At 34.9% G+C, this 18,010-nt stretch overlaps 4 protein-coding genes across 4 annotated transcripts; 2 read left to right on the top strand and 2 right to left on the bottom strand.

Moving 5' to 3' along the window:
- Positions 1–280: 280 nt before the first annotated feature.
- On the bottom strand, positions 281–5,890 carry LOC138335750 (G-protein coupled receptor GRL101-like). Its single transcript, XM_069284914.1, has 3 exons — positions 2,840–5,890; positions 2,460–2,601; positions 281–522 (listed from the first exon to the last, which is right to left on the bottom strand). The coding sequence occupies exons 1-3, from the start codon at positions 4,866–4,868 to the stop codon at positions 516–518; spliced, it is 2,178 nt and encodes a 725-aa protein (XP_069141015.1). The 5' UTR covers positions 4,869–5,890; the 3' UTR covers positions 281–515.
- A 1,673-nt stretch (positions 5,891–7,563) lies between these two features.
- On the top strand, positions 7,564–8,088 carry LOC138334466 (aggrecan core protein-like). Its single transcript, XM_069283125.1, has one exon. The coding sequence runs from the start codon at positions 7,564–7,566 to the stop codon at positions 8,086–8,088; it is 525 nt and encodes a 174-aa protein (XP_069139226.1).
- A 273-nt stretch (positions 8,089–8,361) lies between these two features.
- Positions 8,362–8,757, top strand: LOC138334465 (aggrecan core protein-like). The gene has a single exon (XM_069283124.1). It carries the CDS (start codon positions 8,362–8,364, stop codon positions 8,755–8,757), a length of 396 nt encoding a protein of 131 aa, XP_069139225.1.
- A 3,966-nt stretch (positions 8,758–12,723) lies between these two features.
- On the bottom strand, positions 12,724–17,261 carry LOC138335749 (G-protein coupled receptor GRL101-like). Its single transcript, XM_069284913.1, has 3 exons — positions 15,273–17,261; positions 14,893–15,034; positions 12,724–12,973 (listed from the first exon to the last, which is right to left on the bottom strand). The coding sequence occupies exons 1-3, from the start codon at positions 17,179–17,181 to the stop codon at positions 12,967–12,969; spliced, it is 2,058 nt and encodes a 685-aa protein (XP_069141014.1). The 5' UTR covers positions 17,182–17,261; the 3' UTR covers positions 12,724–12,966.
- Positions 17,262–18,010: the final 749 nt, after the last annotated feature.

The raw sequence follows: 18,010 nt of genomic DNA, 5'->3' as shown, positions 1-18,010 counted from the left end.
TGTACATTCAGGTATATATTCTGGTCAATCTCAAGTAAATATTTCTTTTAAGTTAAAATTTTCTCAAAAGAGGACAAATGTTAATTTGACCTGACATTTACCTGCATTTCACAAGATATTGCGGAATTCCGCCTGAAATTAACCTGAATTTCTTATTCAGATATATATAATATATAATCTGAAATAGACCAAAAGATTTTTCATGTGAAATGATCTCAATGTTAATGAGTATATTTTATACAAAAAATGATACTTAAAGCAAGCAGAAGTTTTTATTGCGATAAAAATAGACATGAGCCGATAAGGAAGTAATTCCAACCATTCAAGGTAATCTGTCCCTTTAACAAGACACACATAAAAATACACACACGGTCACATGGTATCGAACTAACAATCCAAAATACAAGAACACACTGACATACATTAAACTATTCGTCCTGTATAATAGTCGTGACAACTGAACATTCTTTGACCACCGGTGACCAAAACATCTGTAGTGCGAAGGCGATGTATTCTCAGTTTCTGTAAAAAATAATAGTAATAAAATAATGATGATGATAATATGATAATTAATATTTAAGGTATATAATTATTATTTTACATATAAAATGACGTTTCTTGTAATTATTTTGGATCCATGAAACTTTGGAACACGAATTAATATTGGTTTCGTTCAGTTTTCGCTACAGGTAATTGATAGATTTCAACCTTTTTCCTTGCATTAAATTCGCAGCTTTATTTTGAAATAATTTACAAGATGAAATTAGATTAATATTTTAAAGGCTCACTACCTTTCCGAAACGGCTTTTAGTTTCTAAAATGGGAAAGTAAAACGAGATCGATATTTTTGTATAGTCGCTAAAGTTATTAACTTACCGTTAATACTACACGTGTCATCACATTCTGAACAATTTGATTAAAATAAATAAAATGTTAATTTTCATAACGCGGGTCGTCTTATGTTTCCCGCCGTCGTCCTAAATACCGCGCGGTAGTTGACTATCACTGCGCCAGACGGCAAAACAGCGAAATAACTCTCCACTGTTATCAAACATTACGCAGGAAGTTTGGTGTTGTAACCTCATCTTAGGCCATTGGTATATATTTTCTGATGTTATTAATGATTTTAAGAAACCTTTATGTTTTCCTCCGGAAAGAAAGTGGGCCTTTAAATAAGCTAATTATTTTAGCACTATTTTTAAGACATATTGATACTTGAGCGACTTTTGGTTTTTAGTGATATGGTCCGAATCGCAACCGACCGATTAATTGATCATCTGCCGGAAAACTCCAAACGGTAAGAAAAGAAGGCACACTTAATTTATATAAAAAAAAATCTGTTATTCGTTTCCCTTCATTTGAGATTGATTTTGATCGAACTTTCATTTTTTTTGCTCGCCTAAAAAGACACTACGGTGACTGATTTGTGCCATTTTTATCTGTTTGTCTTTTGGCCCAAAATGATCATAATTCTCGTTTTTTGGTCTCTTCTCCTAATTAACAATTCTTAACTTCGTCATTCTTGGACGAAAAGAAGAAAAGTCAAACAAAAAAAAGACGAAATTGACGTACGCTACTTAGCGCCATCAAAAATCTCGTCTTTTTATCTCGATTTTTTTTTCGATCCGAAAAGACAAAAATTAAACCTGAAATTTCGTCTTTTCGTACATAAAAGACGAAAACAAACCTAATTCTTCGTCTTTTCGCTTCAAAAAACTCGTCTTTTATTCCACGAAAATTAACAAATCTTAATTTCAAAAAGTCAAATACGCTCAAACTTTTCAATGGGGGGGGGGGGGGGGGAGTGGTGTAAAGTAAGTAACTTTTGTAACTGAAGAATAATACTAATTCGTCTACTCCTGTTTTTGGTTGAGAAAAATACCATTTGTCAGCGGTGTAACATCGAAAACGAAAAGACGACATTTAACATTGGTTATTTTTCGTCTTTTCGGGGCGTATTTTGAAGCGAAAAGGCGAAGAATTTAGTCGTTAAAAAGCGTTTATCAATTTTGTCTTTTCGTGTTTTATTTTTTGTCATTTCGTCTTTACTCCTTGAAAACACGAGATACAGAATGACGAAATGGCACTAATCAGGAAACTCGTGACAAATCCTGTATATATGCGAAATATAGAGATTTTTGCGACCCACTTCTTTAGATCAGCGTTTGGACAACAACAAAAAAAAAAAAAAATAAATAAATAAATCAGTCGTTCCGATAATGCCGAGACGTAAAAGATACACACGGATTCAAAGATAAGGCAATGAGTAATCTGTTGTGTCTTTAGCAATTCATGTAATTTAGTCTAATGGTGTATGTGTCTTTTCAAATAAAGATTAAACAAAATATTGCAATGTTGTTTCGCAACATGATGTAAGGCTTGAAAAGGACTCGTCAGTTTCCCAACGGTGAGACCAATGAACGTCCATTTCATTCACATAAATACATCCTCATAATTACCTCGCTCTGTACCTTCGCTTCCTCCACACAGCTGAAGCCGTGTACAAGAACGGGTTGATTGCTGCATTGACGGGCAACACAAACACCATCACCCAGGCGTACACCTCGTCCGGGATTTGGATTCCATACCGTGATAAAACTCCTACAACAGAACAAACATATCACTATCAAAACTATTGAAAATTCACCAAACCTAATATTGAACTGTATATAAGAAAACAATGCAATATGACAATATGACTTTAACACTGACAAAAACAAACAAAGAACATAAACCGACACTTAGTATATTATCTACATTTGTAAATATTTGTCTTTGTATGTTTAACCACATATCAATGCGTTAAATGGAAATTGGCCAATCGTGACGAGAAACGTACCCATGACACCAATCGGGAACCAACAGCAGAAGTCTGTCATCACCACAAAGAACAGAGTCGTCGCTACGCTCCTCTCTCTCTGACGATTCTGAGACAAGGTGATGTGGCAACCACCTTTCCTCAAACTTTTACAAATACAAATTTGTCCCAAGAATATTACAGCAAACAATATGCTGTTGAGGCAAACGAACACAGCAAAGGAATATTCTGTACCTGGTTGTTCAACTCCTGTAAGTGGTAGTGCCAGACACACGCCTGATTGGGAGTAGAATTCACCGTTGAAGTATGACTTCATGGTCACAATAGGGATTACGGTAAGTGTGATTGAAACAATCCACAACAACACAGAGGCAGTCACAGCTAACCTCCAGGATATGTCTCCCCGAGACAGACGAGACAGCGGGAACATAACAACAATAAGTCTGTCTATCGTCACCAGTAAAATGAGAAACGTCGACATCTCACTGGATACAGTCGACATCACACCTGCTGTGGTACATAAAATACTTTTTCTCCATTTCTGGTCATTCCAGGCGTACACACCGTCATAATACATATCAATCACACCTATTGTCAATAGGTAGATTGCCATCAGTAAATCAGAAATAGCCAAATTCAGTGTGAAAAGTGAATAATTATTTTTAATGTTATGCCTATCCAGGGACAATCTGTAAACAATGACAAGTAGATTTCCAATGAAAGCAGAAGTTCCAATCATCCAAAGACAAACTCTGAGAACAGTAGAACCAACCAAGGCAAAACATGAGGATATAGCATCAACTTCAGATTTACAGTTTAGAAAGACACATTCTATAAACGATAATTTTGTTTGAATGCAGTTATTGTCCGCTACCGACAGTGGCTTTACGCAACACATGAAAGGGGTGTCCGTAAGTAATTTTGTTAAATTTTCTAATCTGTCAAACATATGTTCTTTTACAATTAATTTATTTCCCATGATATTCAAGTTCTGTATCGTACTCGGTAGAGTTGGCAAATGTGTCAAGTTATTGTATGATAAGTTTAAATGTTCTATTTTCAACTGTTTGGTAGAGGACACTGTGGATTTATTATACTGCGGAGAGCCCTGTTCATCGACGATGATTCCTTGGATTCCTAGTCCTAAGAACATATCCAATGGTATTTCCGTTATGTAATTGTTAGATATATCAAGAAGGAACAAATCATGCAATCCATGGAACAACTTGTTTGGCAGATCTACAATATTATTGCTGCTCATGTCAAGCTCGGACAGTGCAGAGAGATGATGGAAAACATCGTGTGGTAAGCGTTTTATTTTGTTACGGTGTAGGTGAAGATAGGTAAGATTAGACAGTCCGTAGAAGATGTCATGGGGTATAACTTCAATGTCATTTGATTCTAGATTAAGATAGGTAAGATGAGACAGTCCGTAGAAGATGTCGTGGGGTATATATTCAATGTCGTTTGATGCTAGATTAAGATAATCAAGATTAGACAGTCTGTAGAAGGTGTCGTGGGGTATAACTTCAATGTCATTTGATTCTAGATTAAGATAGGTAAGATGAGTCAGTCCGTAGAAGATGTCGTGGGGTATATATTCAATGTCGTTTGATGCTAGATTAAGATAAACAAGATTAGACAGTCCGTAGAAGGTGTCGTGGGGTATAACTTCAATGTCATTTGATTCTAATATAAGATAGACAAGATGAGTCAGTCCATCGAAGATTTCGTGGGGTATATATTCAATGTCGTTTGATGCTAGATTAAGATAAACAAGATTAGACAGTCCGTAGAAGACTCTGGGAGAGAGAACACGTATCTTGTTGGAGTCCAGATATAAAAACAGCAGCTCCGATAACCCAACAAACACGTTGTCGGGTACAATGGTAATGTTCCTGCTAGAAATGTTGAGCTGGTTGATTTCCATACATATGTCTAACTCTCTACATATAAGGGTGGCATTCAAGACGGTAGGCTCACAGGATGAAACCAAACTTGAACAGTTATAGGGTTCTGAAAGATAATCACAATAATATGATGAGAACATTTATATTTTTCTTGACTATTTATGCCATTAATTTTTTTTTCATTAAATATCTGGACTCATATTGCTCAGAATGTTTTATAATCCGGAAAATAATCGTAATCGATTATAACCAGTACATACTATATATATAGTAGTATCAAATGTTTGGAAGTAAAATCTATATAAGAAATCCTGAATGCCATAGTCTACTGACAACGAGGGTTTCAGTATTCTTAAAAAACTCTGATAACAGTTAAATTATTAACTCACTTATCGCAAAAATGCCAATAGGATTCAAGCAAGCATATCAACCTATTAGGACGTGCGCCACCGACTGATTTGTGCTTTACTAGTGTGTATGTAAATTATATTAGATGGTTTGTCCATATATAAGAGAACATGTGCGTGGAAAATGTATCATATCACGAGAAGACGAAAATGGGAATTCTTGTAAAACTAACACTCAAATATCACATATATTTGAATGTCGTCCAATAAGTCAGAAAATAACTTGTTTGATTAACTAACATATTACTAACGACGATGACGCATCTATTTCGTCGCACTTACCACAATTATCGCCGTTTTTCATATCTGAACAATAAATATGACATTTGTAATTGGCAAGTCGGTCTGGTGGACACGAGATTTGCACGTTATCCTCACATCTACCTGAAATTCGATGAAAGCCATTTGATATAGTATTACAAAATGCCCTAAAATGATCAAAATCCACAGGGAAACTTTCAATTCTGTCACAAACACTTCAATGATTGCAGACGTCATAGAATTAAAGAAAATGACAGGTGGTTAATGAGAAATTTTACATCGATTTATGATCTTCTTTGTTGATACTAATAATGAGAGAAAGAAAGATTAATTCCTCTCCTTGTGTGGACGTAGACATAAATAAAAAGAAATACATCACACATACACTGTCCTCCAAAAGTTGTGTTACACAATCAATTTTACAAATAAACATAAGTACAGAAATATTTAAATCTTGTTAATACAGACATCAGTATATATGAATTATCAACTTATTTTTCTTCCTTAACTCATTCAATGCTTTTCTGAGAGTTGGAGATGAATTGTCAAGAAATGTTTATTGATGTAACAGAACTTTTGAAGGGCAGTGTAAATAATATACTATTTTTAGATAATTTTAATCTGTTACCGAAATCTACCACAAGTAGAATATAATCGGTCCTGGTTCTTTAATATAAGTCAGTTCACCTAGTAATTGTGTGAGAACTTCCTTCTGGTCCGCTATATCATAGTTTTCCCTGCACAAAAATTACGTTTTTTCCAAATTAAAGCCCTATAATTAAATTCTCAATTTTCATGTGCATACATTAACCAAACGATTTTCGAATAAAATACTGGAAACGGTTACTCTTACAAATCACGATCTTAAAAAAGTAACAAGCCAAACATGTACACAAATAGTATAGTAATAGACGGAGGTTGAGTAATGAACGTACCGTCACGTCACGTCTTATCTATACAAACAGACACTGATTTCTTGAAACAAAAGTACAAAATTATGTTAAAGCTTAAGTTTTTCTCCGTATGTGTCAGTTTTAGAATTGTTTTGAGAAATCGATGCCTGATCACATCATTACAGATATTTAATGCAGTATATCAAGTGTACGCGTGTAGCACCACAAAAGGGGTTAGACATCCGAAAAACATCAGCTATATTTCAGCAGGCTATAACAATGACAGTTTATTATCCAAAAATCTTCTAATCACATCCAGCAAGGCATATTGAGTATAAATCTTTTTGGCAATAGTGAAATATTATTTAAGCACAAATCATTTTGCTTTAAACAATGATGTAAAAGCGGAATGTGCAAAAGTAAACATATATGGAATAATACTGATGAAATTTAATTTTACTCCAAAGCACTTCAGAATAAATTAATCAATAAACATAACTGGATAACATATATTTTTTAAATAAAAAGGCAATACACAGTAACTAGTTCCATATTTTAAAAAGAAGAAGAAGATTGCCAAGGAATAACTAAGATCACTGATGATCTATGTATAATATCGAATGAGAAAATTATAAATTATTAATCACACTTGGGATCTCAAAAGTTTTTAATTTTTTTTTTGTGTATAAAAATAACTCAAAAACTAAACAAAGAAATAAACTGAAGCACTATTTTAATATTGAGGATATCAATTAGGAACTTAATGGTAAACAATGGTAAACAATCAAATATTCAGTAACTGATACAAAATGTAAGGATTTTCAATAGAAACTTATACAAAGAAACCTTAACAAATGAATAAATTAAATGGCCTGTGTACATTCTGTAAAATTAATGAAGAAACCTTAATTCGATGCAAAAACTGAAAGTTCCTGTTTCAACCTTTAAGTCTCAGATTTGATAAATAAAATTACTAGACTAATGAAAAATCGCGTTACAAACTTACTTGTTTGGGTTCCATCTGGCAGCTGCGTTGTAATCACCGGTTTCTTGCTTTCTTCGTTAGACTCACCAATGAAATCGTTGAAACTTTCATTTCCGAAAAAGTTCTGTTCTATATCACTTTCTTTCTGGGGTAGAATATCTGATTGTTTAACAAATTGACTTGAAGTAGCATTCAAGGATAGCATTGTTATCGAAATAATACATCTGTATAGTATTTTCCACATGTTTGTGTTTCTTTGTCTCAATTGCAACCAGAAGAAACAGCAACAATGAAAGCACAGCAATGTCACAGAACAACTGACCTTGAGACTGGAGCGATGTCACAGAACAGCCTTGAGACTGGGGCGATGTCACAGAACAGCCTTGAGACTGGGGCGATGTCACAGAACAGCCTTGAGACTGGAGCGATGTCACAGAACAGCCTTGAGACTGAAGCGATGTCACAGAACAGCCTCGAGACTGGAGCGATGTCACAGAACAGCCTTGAGACTGGGGCGATGTCACAGAACAGCCTTGAGACTGGAGCGATGTCACAGAACAGCCTTGAGACTGGGGCGATGTCACAGAACAGCCTTGAGACTGGAGCGATGTCACAGAACAGCCTTGAGACTGGAGCGATGTCACAGAACAGCCTTGAGACTGGAGCGATGTCACAGAACAGCCTTGAGACTGGGGCGATGTCACAGAACAGCCTTGAGACTGGAGCGATGTCACAGAACAGCCTTGAGACTGGGGCGATGTCACAGAACAGCCTTGAGACTGGAGCGATGTCACAGAACAGCCTTGAGACTTGAGCGATGTCACAGAACAGCCTTGAGACTGGGGCGATGTCACAGAACAGCCTTGAGACTGGGGCGATGTCACAGAACAGCCTTGAGACTGGAGCGATGTCACAGAACAGCCTTGAGACTGGGGCGATGTCACAGAACAGCCTTGAGACTGGGGCGATGTCACAGAACAGCCTTGAGACTGGGGCGATGTCACAGAACAGCCTTGAGACTGGGGCGATGTCACAGAACAGCCTTTAGACTGGGGCGATGTCACAGAACAGCCTTTAGACTGGAGCGATGTCACAGAACAGCCTTGAGACTTTGGCGATGTCACAGAACAGCCTTGAGACTGGAGCGATGTCACAGAACAGCCTTGAGACTGGGGCGATGTCACAGAACAGCCTTGAGACTGGGGCGATGTCACAGAACAGCCTTGAGACTGGAGCGATGTCACAGAACAACATTGAGACTGGAGCGATGTCACAGAACAGCCTTGAAACTGGAGCGATGTCACAGAACAGCCTTGAGACTGGAGCGATGTCACAGAACAGCCTTGAGACTGGAGCGATGTCACAGAACAGCTTTGAGACTGGAGCGATGTCACAGAACAGCCTTGAGACTGGAGCGATATATAAGAGAACAACTAGAGCGAGATCACAAAATGGCTCCTTAAGACTGAAACAACTGTTTTAGAAACTTAATCGATGTAAATGAACAAGTGTCCTGAAACAATGTCGATGCCACAGAACAAATGACTTTGAGTTTGGAGCAATATCACAAAATGGCAGACCTTGAGACTGGTGGAGACTAAATCAATTTCACAGAATAATTGACCTAAAGACTGAGTTATTCTCAGGTTTGGTTACCCTGAAAACTGCATCCAGTAACTTAGACACACTCTCAAACAATGACGCAAAATACTGTTAATCTAAACTATATGTGATATTGCTAATGTATGTGACAAATGAAATGTTACTCGACAAGAGTGGTCATTGACAGTGTCCACCAGAAACATGAACACAACGAAAGTAAATTAATAACATGTGCAAAACATTATGGTTTTTGTGCTGATAGGGCTCAACGCTGTCGAAACTGATATGTTGTAATTTTGAGAAGAAACGCTGACATTTTGAATTCACTTTTGATATTGGATTTTTAGCGTCAACAATTATCTATTACGTTTTATCTGAGGGTCATGCAAGCATAAAATATGTATGTACCATCTGTCTTTTAAAAGGAATGCACTTTCAAAGAAAATATATTACATTAAAATAGTGAGTCAGTTTTATAAGTATAAATTAAAAAATCACCCATTGATGTATAGTTTCACTATCCAATTATGGTCAGGTGGACCAACAGTATTACCGTTGGATAGTCAAATATCCAACAGTTCTAATCTAGTGATAAATACACATGATTTTTAAGCCTTGGGAACAATAAAAAAAACTTTGAAACAAAGGTCCATTTTACTGTGGTAGACATGTAAGTAAAATACACAATACTTGTACATGTGCGTATAGATATTGTGTAAGAAAAAAAAACTTTTGCGAAAAAATCAATTAATAAATATTCCTTCATCCTGTATATGTGTTATAAATGATTCTTCAAGCACAACGAACACTTAGTACAAAATCAATGACAGTGAGTTTTAGGTGCATTTGGAGCCGAATAAAGGCCATTTCACCTTGAAAAATTTTGCTGTATTTTCCCAATTTTATGTTAAAATTTTCTCCAAAAATCTCTAAAAATATGCATGTTTCAAGAAAGATACAATGTAGTGTTTTCCCAAATGAAAAGATGCAGGCCCTGAAATTATTGAGGAAAAAAACACTGCGTGATTTTAATATGAAGTTACGTTCGATTTCTATTTAGAACAATTCTGGTTTTACAATCCTTACACAATGTCCTTTGTTTGCATGACACATCACCTCTACACAAGAGAAGTGATAACTTAGGTGTCAAATTATATCCTATGTTAGAGGTATATTTTCCACAACTCTTCTTTAAAGATGCTCCATCGCTAACAAATGATGTTTTTTCACTATCAAAAGCAGACGATTTAGTATTTTTCTTCAGTTACAAAAATTACGTACTTTACACAATTACCACCATTGAAAAGTTTGAGCTTCTATTTTTTCTTAAAAGTAAAAATATAAAAAATAATTAATTGCATCCCGAAAAAATTCCGTGGCACTATATCCTATATGGAATGAAGTACTAATTGTGCATGCACCAAAGGCAAAATAAATTATTTTATATTAGTTTTTGTGTTAATTAGACAGATATATACACGATTACACGCCAGTTATTGTTTAAATGATGAATATCATTTATGCTCTGTCGGCGATGGAGCATCTTTAAGGTGTGTTTTGTTTCCAATCATGAATTGGATTCCAAGAACACTTTTGCTCCTTCGGAATTTACAATTTCCTTATCATAAATATCGCTGAAAATAGGTTATTTCAATATTAAAATCTTCATTTGATATCAACAAGAATAAAATTCACAGATTTTTTTTGATCGTTGTGTGTAATTAATGATTGAATTATCACTATAAACAGCAATGCCATGTTTAATCCATTCTTAATCAATGACCGTGTAACAGTGATATGGCGAATAGAATGCACGTGTACAGTACTAGTGAACCTAGTATATATTAACCTTTCCTGGTTGTGTTCATTAGACCATTGAATAAACTTGATTTACCTATGTAACCAATTAAGTTCTATTCAACTATCCAACAGTTGGATAGTTGAATTGTTGCAATGTTTGATGGGGGTCAAAAGGGAATGAGAATGTTTTAAGTTGGATAAACCACTCGTTGGTGTAGAAAAGACCAGAGAAAACACCCTATCTCGGGCCTTCGGTCTCGATAGGTGTGTTTTCTCTTGCCTATTCAACACCAACTCGAGGTTTGTCCTATACATAATACACTAAATGTTTATCACGTACAGTGTAAACAGGGTGTCCCAAAAACAAACAAGTTTGACACTTTATAAAAAATGTTTCAATAGACGGAAAAATTTGATAATGTTTGTACCATGAGAAAAGTAATGATTTGCTTATAATAACAACTTATTATCAAAATATCTGTTTCATAAAACGTGTATTAAAATTCATGAGAATCTGGAGTAAATGTTCCTTTATAAAAATGCCTAAGCATATTACACTAGTGCACTACACTAAATATTTCGGTGTAACTGTTAACGAAAATATTTTGGCGGCCTTATTTTCTGGTGACCGTAAATAAAAAAAATATCGCTGTCCTGAAAAATATTTTCCTACAGTATATTTGAGTCTAAAACGCTTCCATAAGTTATCGTTGTTTAAATTCATCTATTGATTTGATACCATGTAGGCCTACCTATTTTTACCGAGAGTTGTCGTTCCTTTGATGTCATGTTTCTGTAGTTCTTTGTGTTGTGTGCCAATTTCTATACAGGGTTATTCTTTTGATGTCATTTACCTGTAATTAGACCACAGGTTTACGACGCACAAAAAAAAAATGCGCGCCGTAAATTTGTGATCAGACAAGATTTCCTGGTTAAAAACCCACTATACCTTTCCAAAATGATCTTTCATTTTTAATGTTTATGTATTAAAACGAGATTGAAAAAATGTTGAGTCGCAATAGTTATTAGCTTAATAACCATTAATTAATTATATGTATTACAATACTTATTATCACCTTCTGCGCATTTTAATTAAAATCAATCAAATATTAATTTTCATTGAAACAGGTCGTAGTATCGAAATGAATCTGCGCTGTTAACAAAGATTATATAGGATATCTTATATGTGTTTAGTGCACAGGGACCTGGCACGAAAAATTTTAACCAATAGTATACTGTACATATATATATATATTATAGTATCAATAGTATAATTATTAAAATAATTACGGTTTAAAAAAAAATAGGTCCGTTTTTCTCGACCGCCGAGTTCATACCCTTGATACTATAATATATATATATATATATATGTATACTGTTAGTTTAAAAAAATCGTGCCAGGTCCCTGTGGTTTAGTGTTGTAACCTCGTCTTTAGGCCATATTAATTTTGTTATTATTGCGTTAAGAATCTTTGTTTCGAAAAGGTAGAGCATCTTTAAGTTTCTCTTCTGATTTACATTTTGAAACATCATGTTTCAATGCCACATTGACCATGTTAGGCCTCCATAATTTGATCAGTTTTAAGTTTTTCCGATTTAATGTAAAATCGATTTTAAATGTTTTAAGCATTTATTAAACTATCAATCTTATTTCAATTCAATTGGAATCCATTTACATGAACAGTAATTGTCCTTTCTGATATAATTACAAATCGACAAATTTGACTTTTTGCCATAACTTATTCAATGGCAACCGTACACATGCAGAATATCTTCATGTACATGTACATTCAAGTATATATTCAGGTCAATCTCAAGTAAATTTAAGTTAAAATTTTCTCAAAAGAGGACAAATGTTAATTTGCCCAGACATTTACTTGCATTTCACAAGATACTGTGGAATTCCGCCTGGAATTAACCTGAATTTCTTATTCAGATATATATATATAATCTGAAATAGACCAAAAGATTTATCATGTGAAATGATCTCAATGTTAATGAGTATATTTTATACAAAAAAATGACACTTAAAACAAGCAGAAGTTTTTATTGCGATAAAAAAAGACATGAGCCGATAAGGAAGTAATTCCAACCATTCAAGGTAATTTGTCCCTTTAACAAGACACACATAAAAAATCCACACACGGTCACATGGTATAGAACTAACAATCCGAAATACAAGAACACACTGACATACATTAAACTATTCGTCCTGTATAATAGTCGTGACAACTGAACATTCTTTGACCACCGGTGACCAAAACATCTGTAGTGTGAAGGCGATGTATTCTCAGTTTCTGTAAAAAATAATAGTAATAAAATAATGATGATGATAATATGATAATTAATATTTAAGGTATATAATTATTATTTTACATATAAAATGACGTTTTTTGTAATTATTTTGGATCCATGAAATTTTGGAACACGAATTAATATTGGTTTCGTTCAGTTTTCGCTACAGGTAATTGATAGATTTCAACTTTTTTCCTTGCATTAAATTCGCAGCTTTATTTTGAAATAATTTACAAGATGAAATTAGATTAATATTTTAAAGGCTCACTACCTTTTCGAAACGGCTTTTAGTTTCTAAAATGGGAAAGTAAAACGAGAGCGATATTTTTGTATATTCGCTAAAGTTATTAACTTACCGTTAATACTACACGTGTCATCACATTATGAACAATTTGATTAAAATAAATAAAATGTTAATTTTCATAACGCGGGTCGTCTTATGTTTCCCGCCGTCGTCCTAAATACCGCGCGGTAGTTGACTATCACTGCGCCAGACGGCAAAACAGCGAAATAACTCTCCACTGTTATCAAACATTACGCAGGAAGTTTGGTGTTGTAACCTCATCTTAGGCCATTGGTATATATTTTCTGATGTTATTAATGATTTTAAGAAACCTTTATGTTTTCCTCCGGAAAGAAAGTGGGCCTTTAAATAAGCTAATTATTTTAGCACTATTTTTAAGACATATTGATACTTGAGCGACTTTTGGTTTTTAGTGATATGGTCCGAATCGCAACCGACCGATTAATTGATCATCTTCCGGAAAACTCCAAACGGTAAGAAAAGAAGGCACACTTAATTTATATTAAAAAAATCTGTTATTCGTTTCCCTTCATTTGAGATTGATTTTGATCGAACTTTCATTTTTTTTGCTCGCCTAATATAAAAAGACACTACGGTGACTGATTTGTGCCATTTTTATCTGTTTGTCTTTTGGCCCAAAATGATCATAATTCTCGTTTTTTGGTCTCTTCCCCTAATTAACAATTCTTAACTTCGTCATTCTTGGACGAAAAGAAGAAAAGTCAAACACACAAAAAAGACGAAATTGATGTACGCTACTTAGCGCCATCAAAAATCTCGTCTTTTTATCTCGATTTTTTTTCGATCCGAAAAGACAAAAATTAAACCTGAAATTTCGTCTTTTCGTACATAAAAGACGAAAAAAAAACTAATTCTTCGTCTTTTCGCTTAAAAAAACTCGTCTTTTATTCCACGAAAATTAACAAATCTTAAATTTCAAAAAGTCAAATACGCTCAAACTTTTCAATGGTGGTAATGGTGTCAAGTAAGTAACTTTTGTAACTGAAGAATAATACTAATTCGTCTACTCCTGTTTTTGGTAGAGAAAAATACCATTTGTCAGCGGTGTAACATCTTTTTTTAACGTTGTAAACGAAAAGACGACATTTAACATTGGTTATTTTTCGTCTTTTCGGGGCGTATTTTGAAGCGAAAAGGCGAAGAATTTAGTCGTTAATAAGCGTTTATCAATTTTGTCTTTTCGTGTTTTATTTTTTGTCATTTCGTCTTTACTCCTTGAAAACACGAGATACAGAATGACGAAATGGCACTAATCAGGAAACTCGTGACAAATCCTGTATATATGCGAAATATAGAGATTTTTGCGACCCACTTCTTTAGATCAGCGTTTGGACAAAAAAAAAAATAAATAAATCAGCCGTTCCGATAATGCCGATACGTAAAAGATACACACGGATTCAAAGATAAGGCAATGAGTAATCTGTTGTGTCTTTAGCAATTCATGTAATTTAGTCTAATGGTGTATGTGTCTTTTCAAATAAAGATTAACAGAATATTGCAATGTTGTTTCGCAACATGATGTAAGGCTTGAAAAGGACTCGTCAGTTTCCCAAGGGTGACACCATTTCATTCACATAAATACATCCTCATTATTACCTAACTCTATATCTTCGCTTCCTCCACACAGCTGAAGCCGTGTACAAGAACGGGTTGATTGCTGCATTAACGGGCAACACAAACACCATCACCCAGGCGTACACCTCGTCCGGGATTTGGATTCCATACCGTGATAAAACTCCTATAACAGAACAAACATATCACTATCAAAACTATTGAAAATTCACCAAACCTAATATTGAACTGTATATAAGAAAACAATGCAATATGACAATATGACTTTAACACTGACAAAAACAAACAAAGAACATAAACCGACAATTAGTATATTATCTACATTTGTAAATATTTGTCTTTGTATGTTTAACCACATATCAATGCGTTAAATGGAAATTGGCCAATCGTGACGAGAAACGTACCCATGACACCAATCGGGAACCAACAGCAGAAGTCTGTCATCACCACAAAGAACAGAGTCGTCGCTACGCTCCTCTCTCTTTGACGATTCTGAGACAAGGTGATGTGACGACCACTTTTCCTCAAACTTTTACAAATACAAATTTGTCCCAAGAATATTACAGCAAACAATATGCTGTTGAGGCAAACGAACACAGCAAAGGAATATTCTGTACCTGGTTGTTCAACTCCTGTAAGTGGTAGTGCCAGACACACGCCTGATTGGGAGTAGAATTCACCATTGAAGTATGACTGCATGGTCACAATAGGGATTACGGCAAGTGTGATTGAAACAATCCACAACAACACAGAGGCAGTCACAGCTAACCTCCAGGATATGTCTCCCCGAGACAGACGAGACAGCGGGAACATAACAACAATAAGTCTGTCTATCGTCACCAGTAAAATGAGAAACGTCGACATCTCACTGGATACAGTCGACATCACACCTGCTGTGGTACATAAAATACTGTTTCTCCATTTCTGGTCATTCCAGGCGTACACACCGTCATAATACATATCAATCACACCTATTGTCAATAGGTAGATTGCCATCAGTAAATCAGAAATAGCCAAATTCAGTGTGAAAAGTGAATAATTATTTTTAATGTTATGCCTATCCAGGGACAATCTGTAAACAATGACAAGTAGATTTCCAATGAAAGCAGAAGTTCCAATCATCCAAAGACAAACTCTGAGAACAGTAGAACCAACCAAGGCAAAACATGAGGATATAGCATCAACTTCAGATTTACAGTTTAGAAAGACACATTCTATAAACGATAATTTTGTTTGAATGCAGTTATTGTCCGCTACCGACAGTGGCTTTACGCAACACATGAAAGGGGTGTCCGTAAGTAATTTTGTTAAATTTTCTAATCTGTCAAACATATGTTCTTTTACTATTAATTTATTTCCCATGATATTCAAGTTCTGTATCGTACTCGGTAGAGTTGGCAAATGTGTCAAGTTATTGTATGATAAGTTTAAATGTTCTATTTTCAACTGTTTGGTAGAGGACACTGTGGATTTATTATACTGCGGAGAGCCCTGTTCATCGACGATGATTCCTTGGATTCCTAGTCCTAAGAACATATCCAATGGTATTTCCGTTATGTAATTGTTAGATATATCAAGAAGGAACAAATCATGCAATCCATGGAACAACTTGTTTGGCAGATCTACAATATTATTGCTGCTCATGTCAAGCTCGGACAGTGCAGAGAGATGATGGAAAACATCGTGTGGTAAGCGTTTTATTTTGTTACGGTGTAGGTGAAGATAGGTAAGATTAGACAGTCCGTAGAAGATGTCATGGGGTATAACTTCAATGTCATTTGATTCTAGATTAAGATAGGTAAGATGAGACAGTCCGTAGAAGATGTCGTGGGGTATATATTCAATGTCGTTTGATGCTAGATTAAGATAATCAAGATTAGACAGTCTGTAGAAGGTGTCGTGGGGTATAACTTCAATGTCATTTGATTCTAAACTAAGATAGACAAGATGAGTCAGTCCATCGAAGATGTCGTGGGGTATATATTCAATGCCGTTTGATGCTAGATTAAGAAAAGCAAGATTAGACAGTCCGTAGAAGGTGTCGTGGGGTATAACTTCAATGTCATTTGATTCTAATATAAGATAGACAAGATGAGTCAGTCCATCGAAGATTTCGTGGGGTATATATTCAATGTCGTTTGATGCTAGATTAAGATAAACAAGATTAGACAGTCCGTAGAAGACTCTGGGAGAGAGAACACGTATCTTGTTGGAGTCCAGATATAAAAACAGCAGCTCCGATAACCCAACAAACACGTTGTCGGGTACAATGGTAATGTTCCTGCTAGAAATGTTGAGCTGGTTGATTTCCATACATATGTCTAACTCTCTACATATAAGGGTGGCATTCAAGACGGTAGGCTCACAGGATGAAACCAAACTTGAACAGTTATAGGGTTCTGAAAGATAATCACAATAATATGATGAGAACATTTATATTTTTCTTGACTATTTATGCCATTAATTTTTTTTCATTAAATATCTGGACTCATATTGCTCAGAATGTTTTATAATCCGGAAAATAATCGTAATCGATTATAACCAGTACATACTATATATATAGTAGTATCAAATGTTTGGAAGTAAAATCTATATAAGAAATCCTGAATGCCATAGTCTACTGACAACGAGGGTTTCAGTATTCTTAAAAAACTCTGATAACAGTTAAATTATTAACTCACTTATCGCAAAAATGCCAATAGGATTCAAGCAAGCATATCAACCTATTAGGACGTGCGCCACCGACTGATTTGTGCTTTACTAGTGTGTATGTAAATTATATTAGATGGTTTGTCCATATATAAGAGAACATGTGCGTGGAAAATGTATCATATCACGAGAAGACGAAAATGGGAATTCTTGTAAAACTAACACTCAAATATCACATATATTTGAATGTCGTCCAATAAGTCAGAAAATAACTTGTTTGATTAACTAACATATTACTAACGACGATGACGCATCTATTTCGTCGCACTTACCACAATTATCGCCGTTTTTCATATCTGAACAATAAATATGACATTTGTAATTGGCAAGTCGGTCTGGTGGACACGAGATTTGCACGTTATCCTCACATCTACCTGAAATTCGATGAAAGCCATTTGATATAGTATTACAAAATGCCCTAAAATGATCAAAA

The sequence above is a fragment of the Argopecten irradians genome, chromosome 11 (genome assembly GCF_041381155.1).
Source record: "Argopecten irradians isolate NY chromosome 11, Ai_NY, whole genome shotgun sequence".
NCBI classification, from domain to species: Eukaryota; Metazoa; Mollusca; class Bivalvia; order Pectinida; family Pectinidae; genus Argopecten; species Argopecten irradians.
Note: the sequence above shows the minus strand (reverse complement) of the source record. Positions and strands in the feature narration are given on the sequence as shown.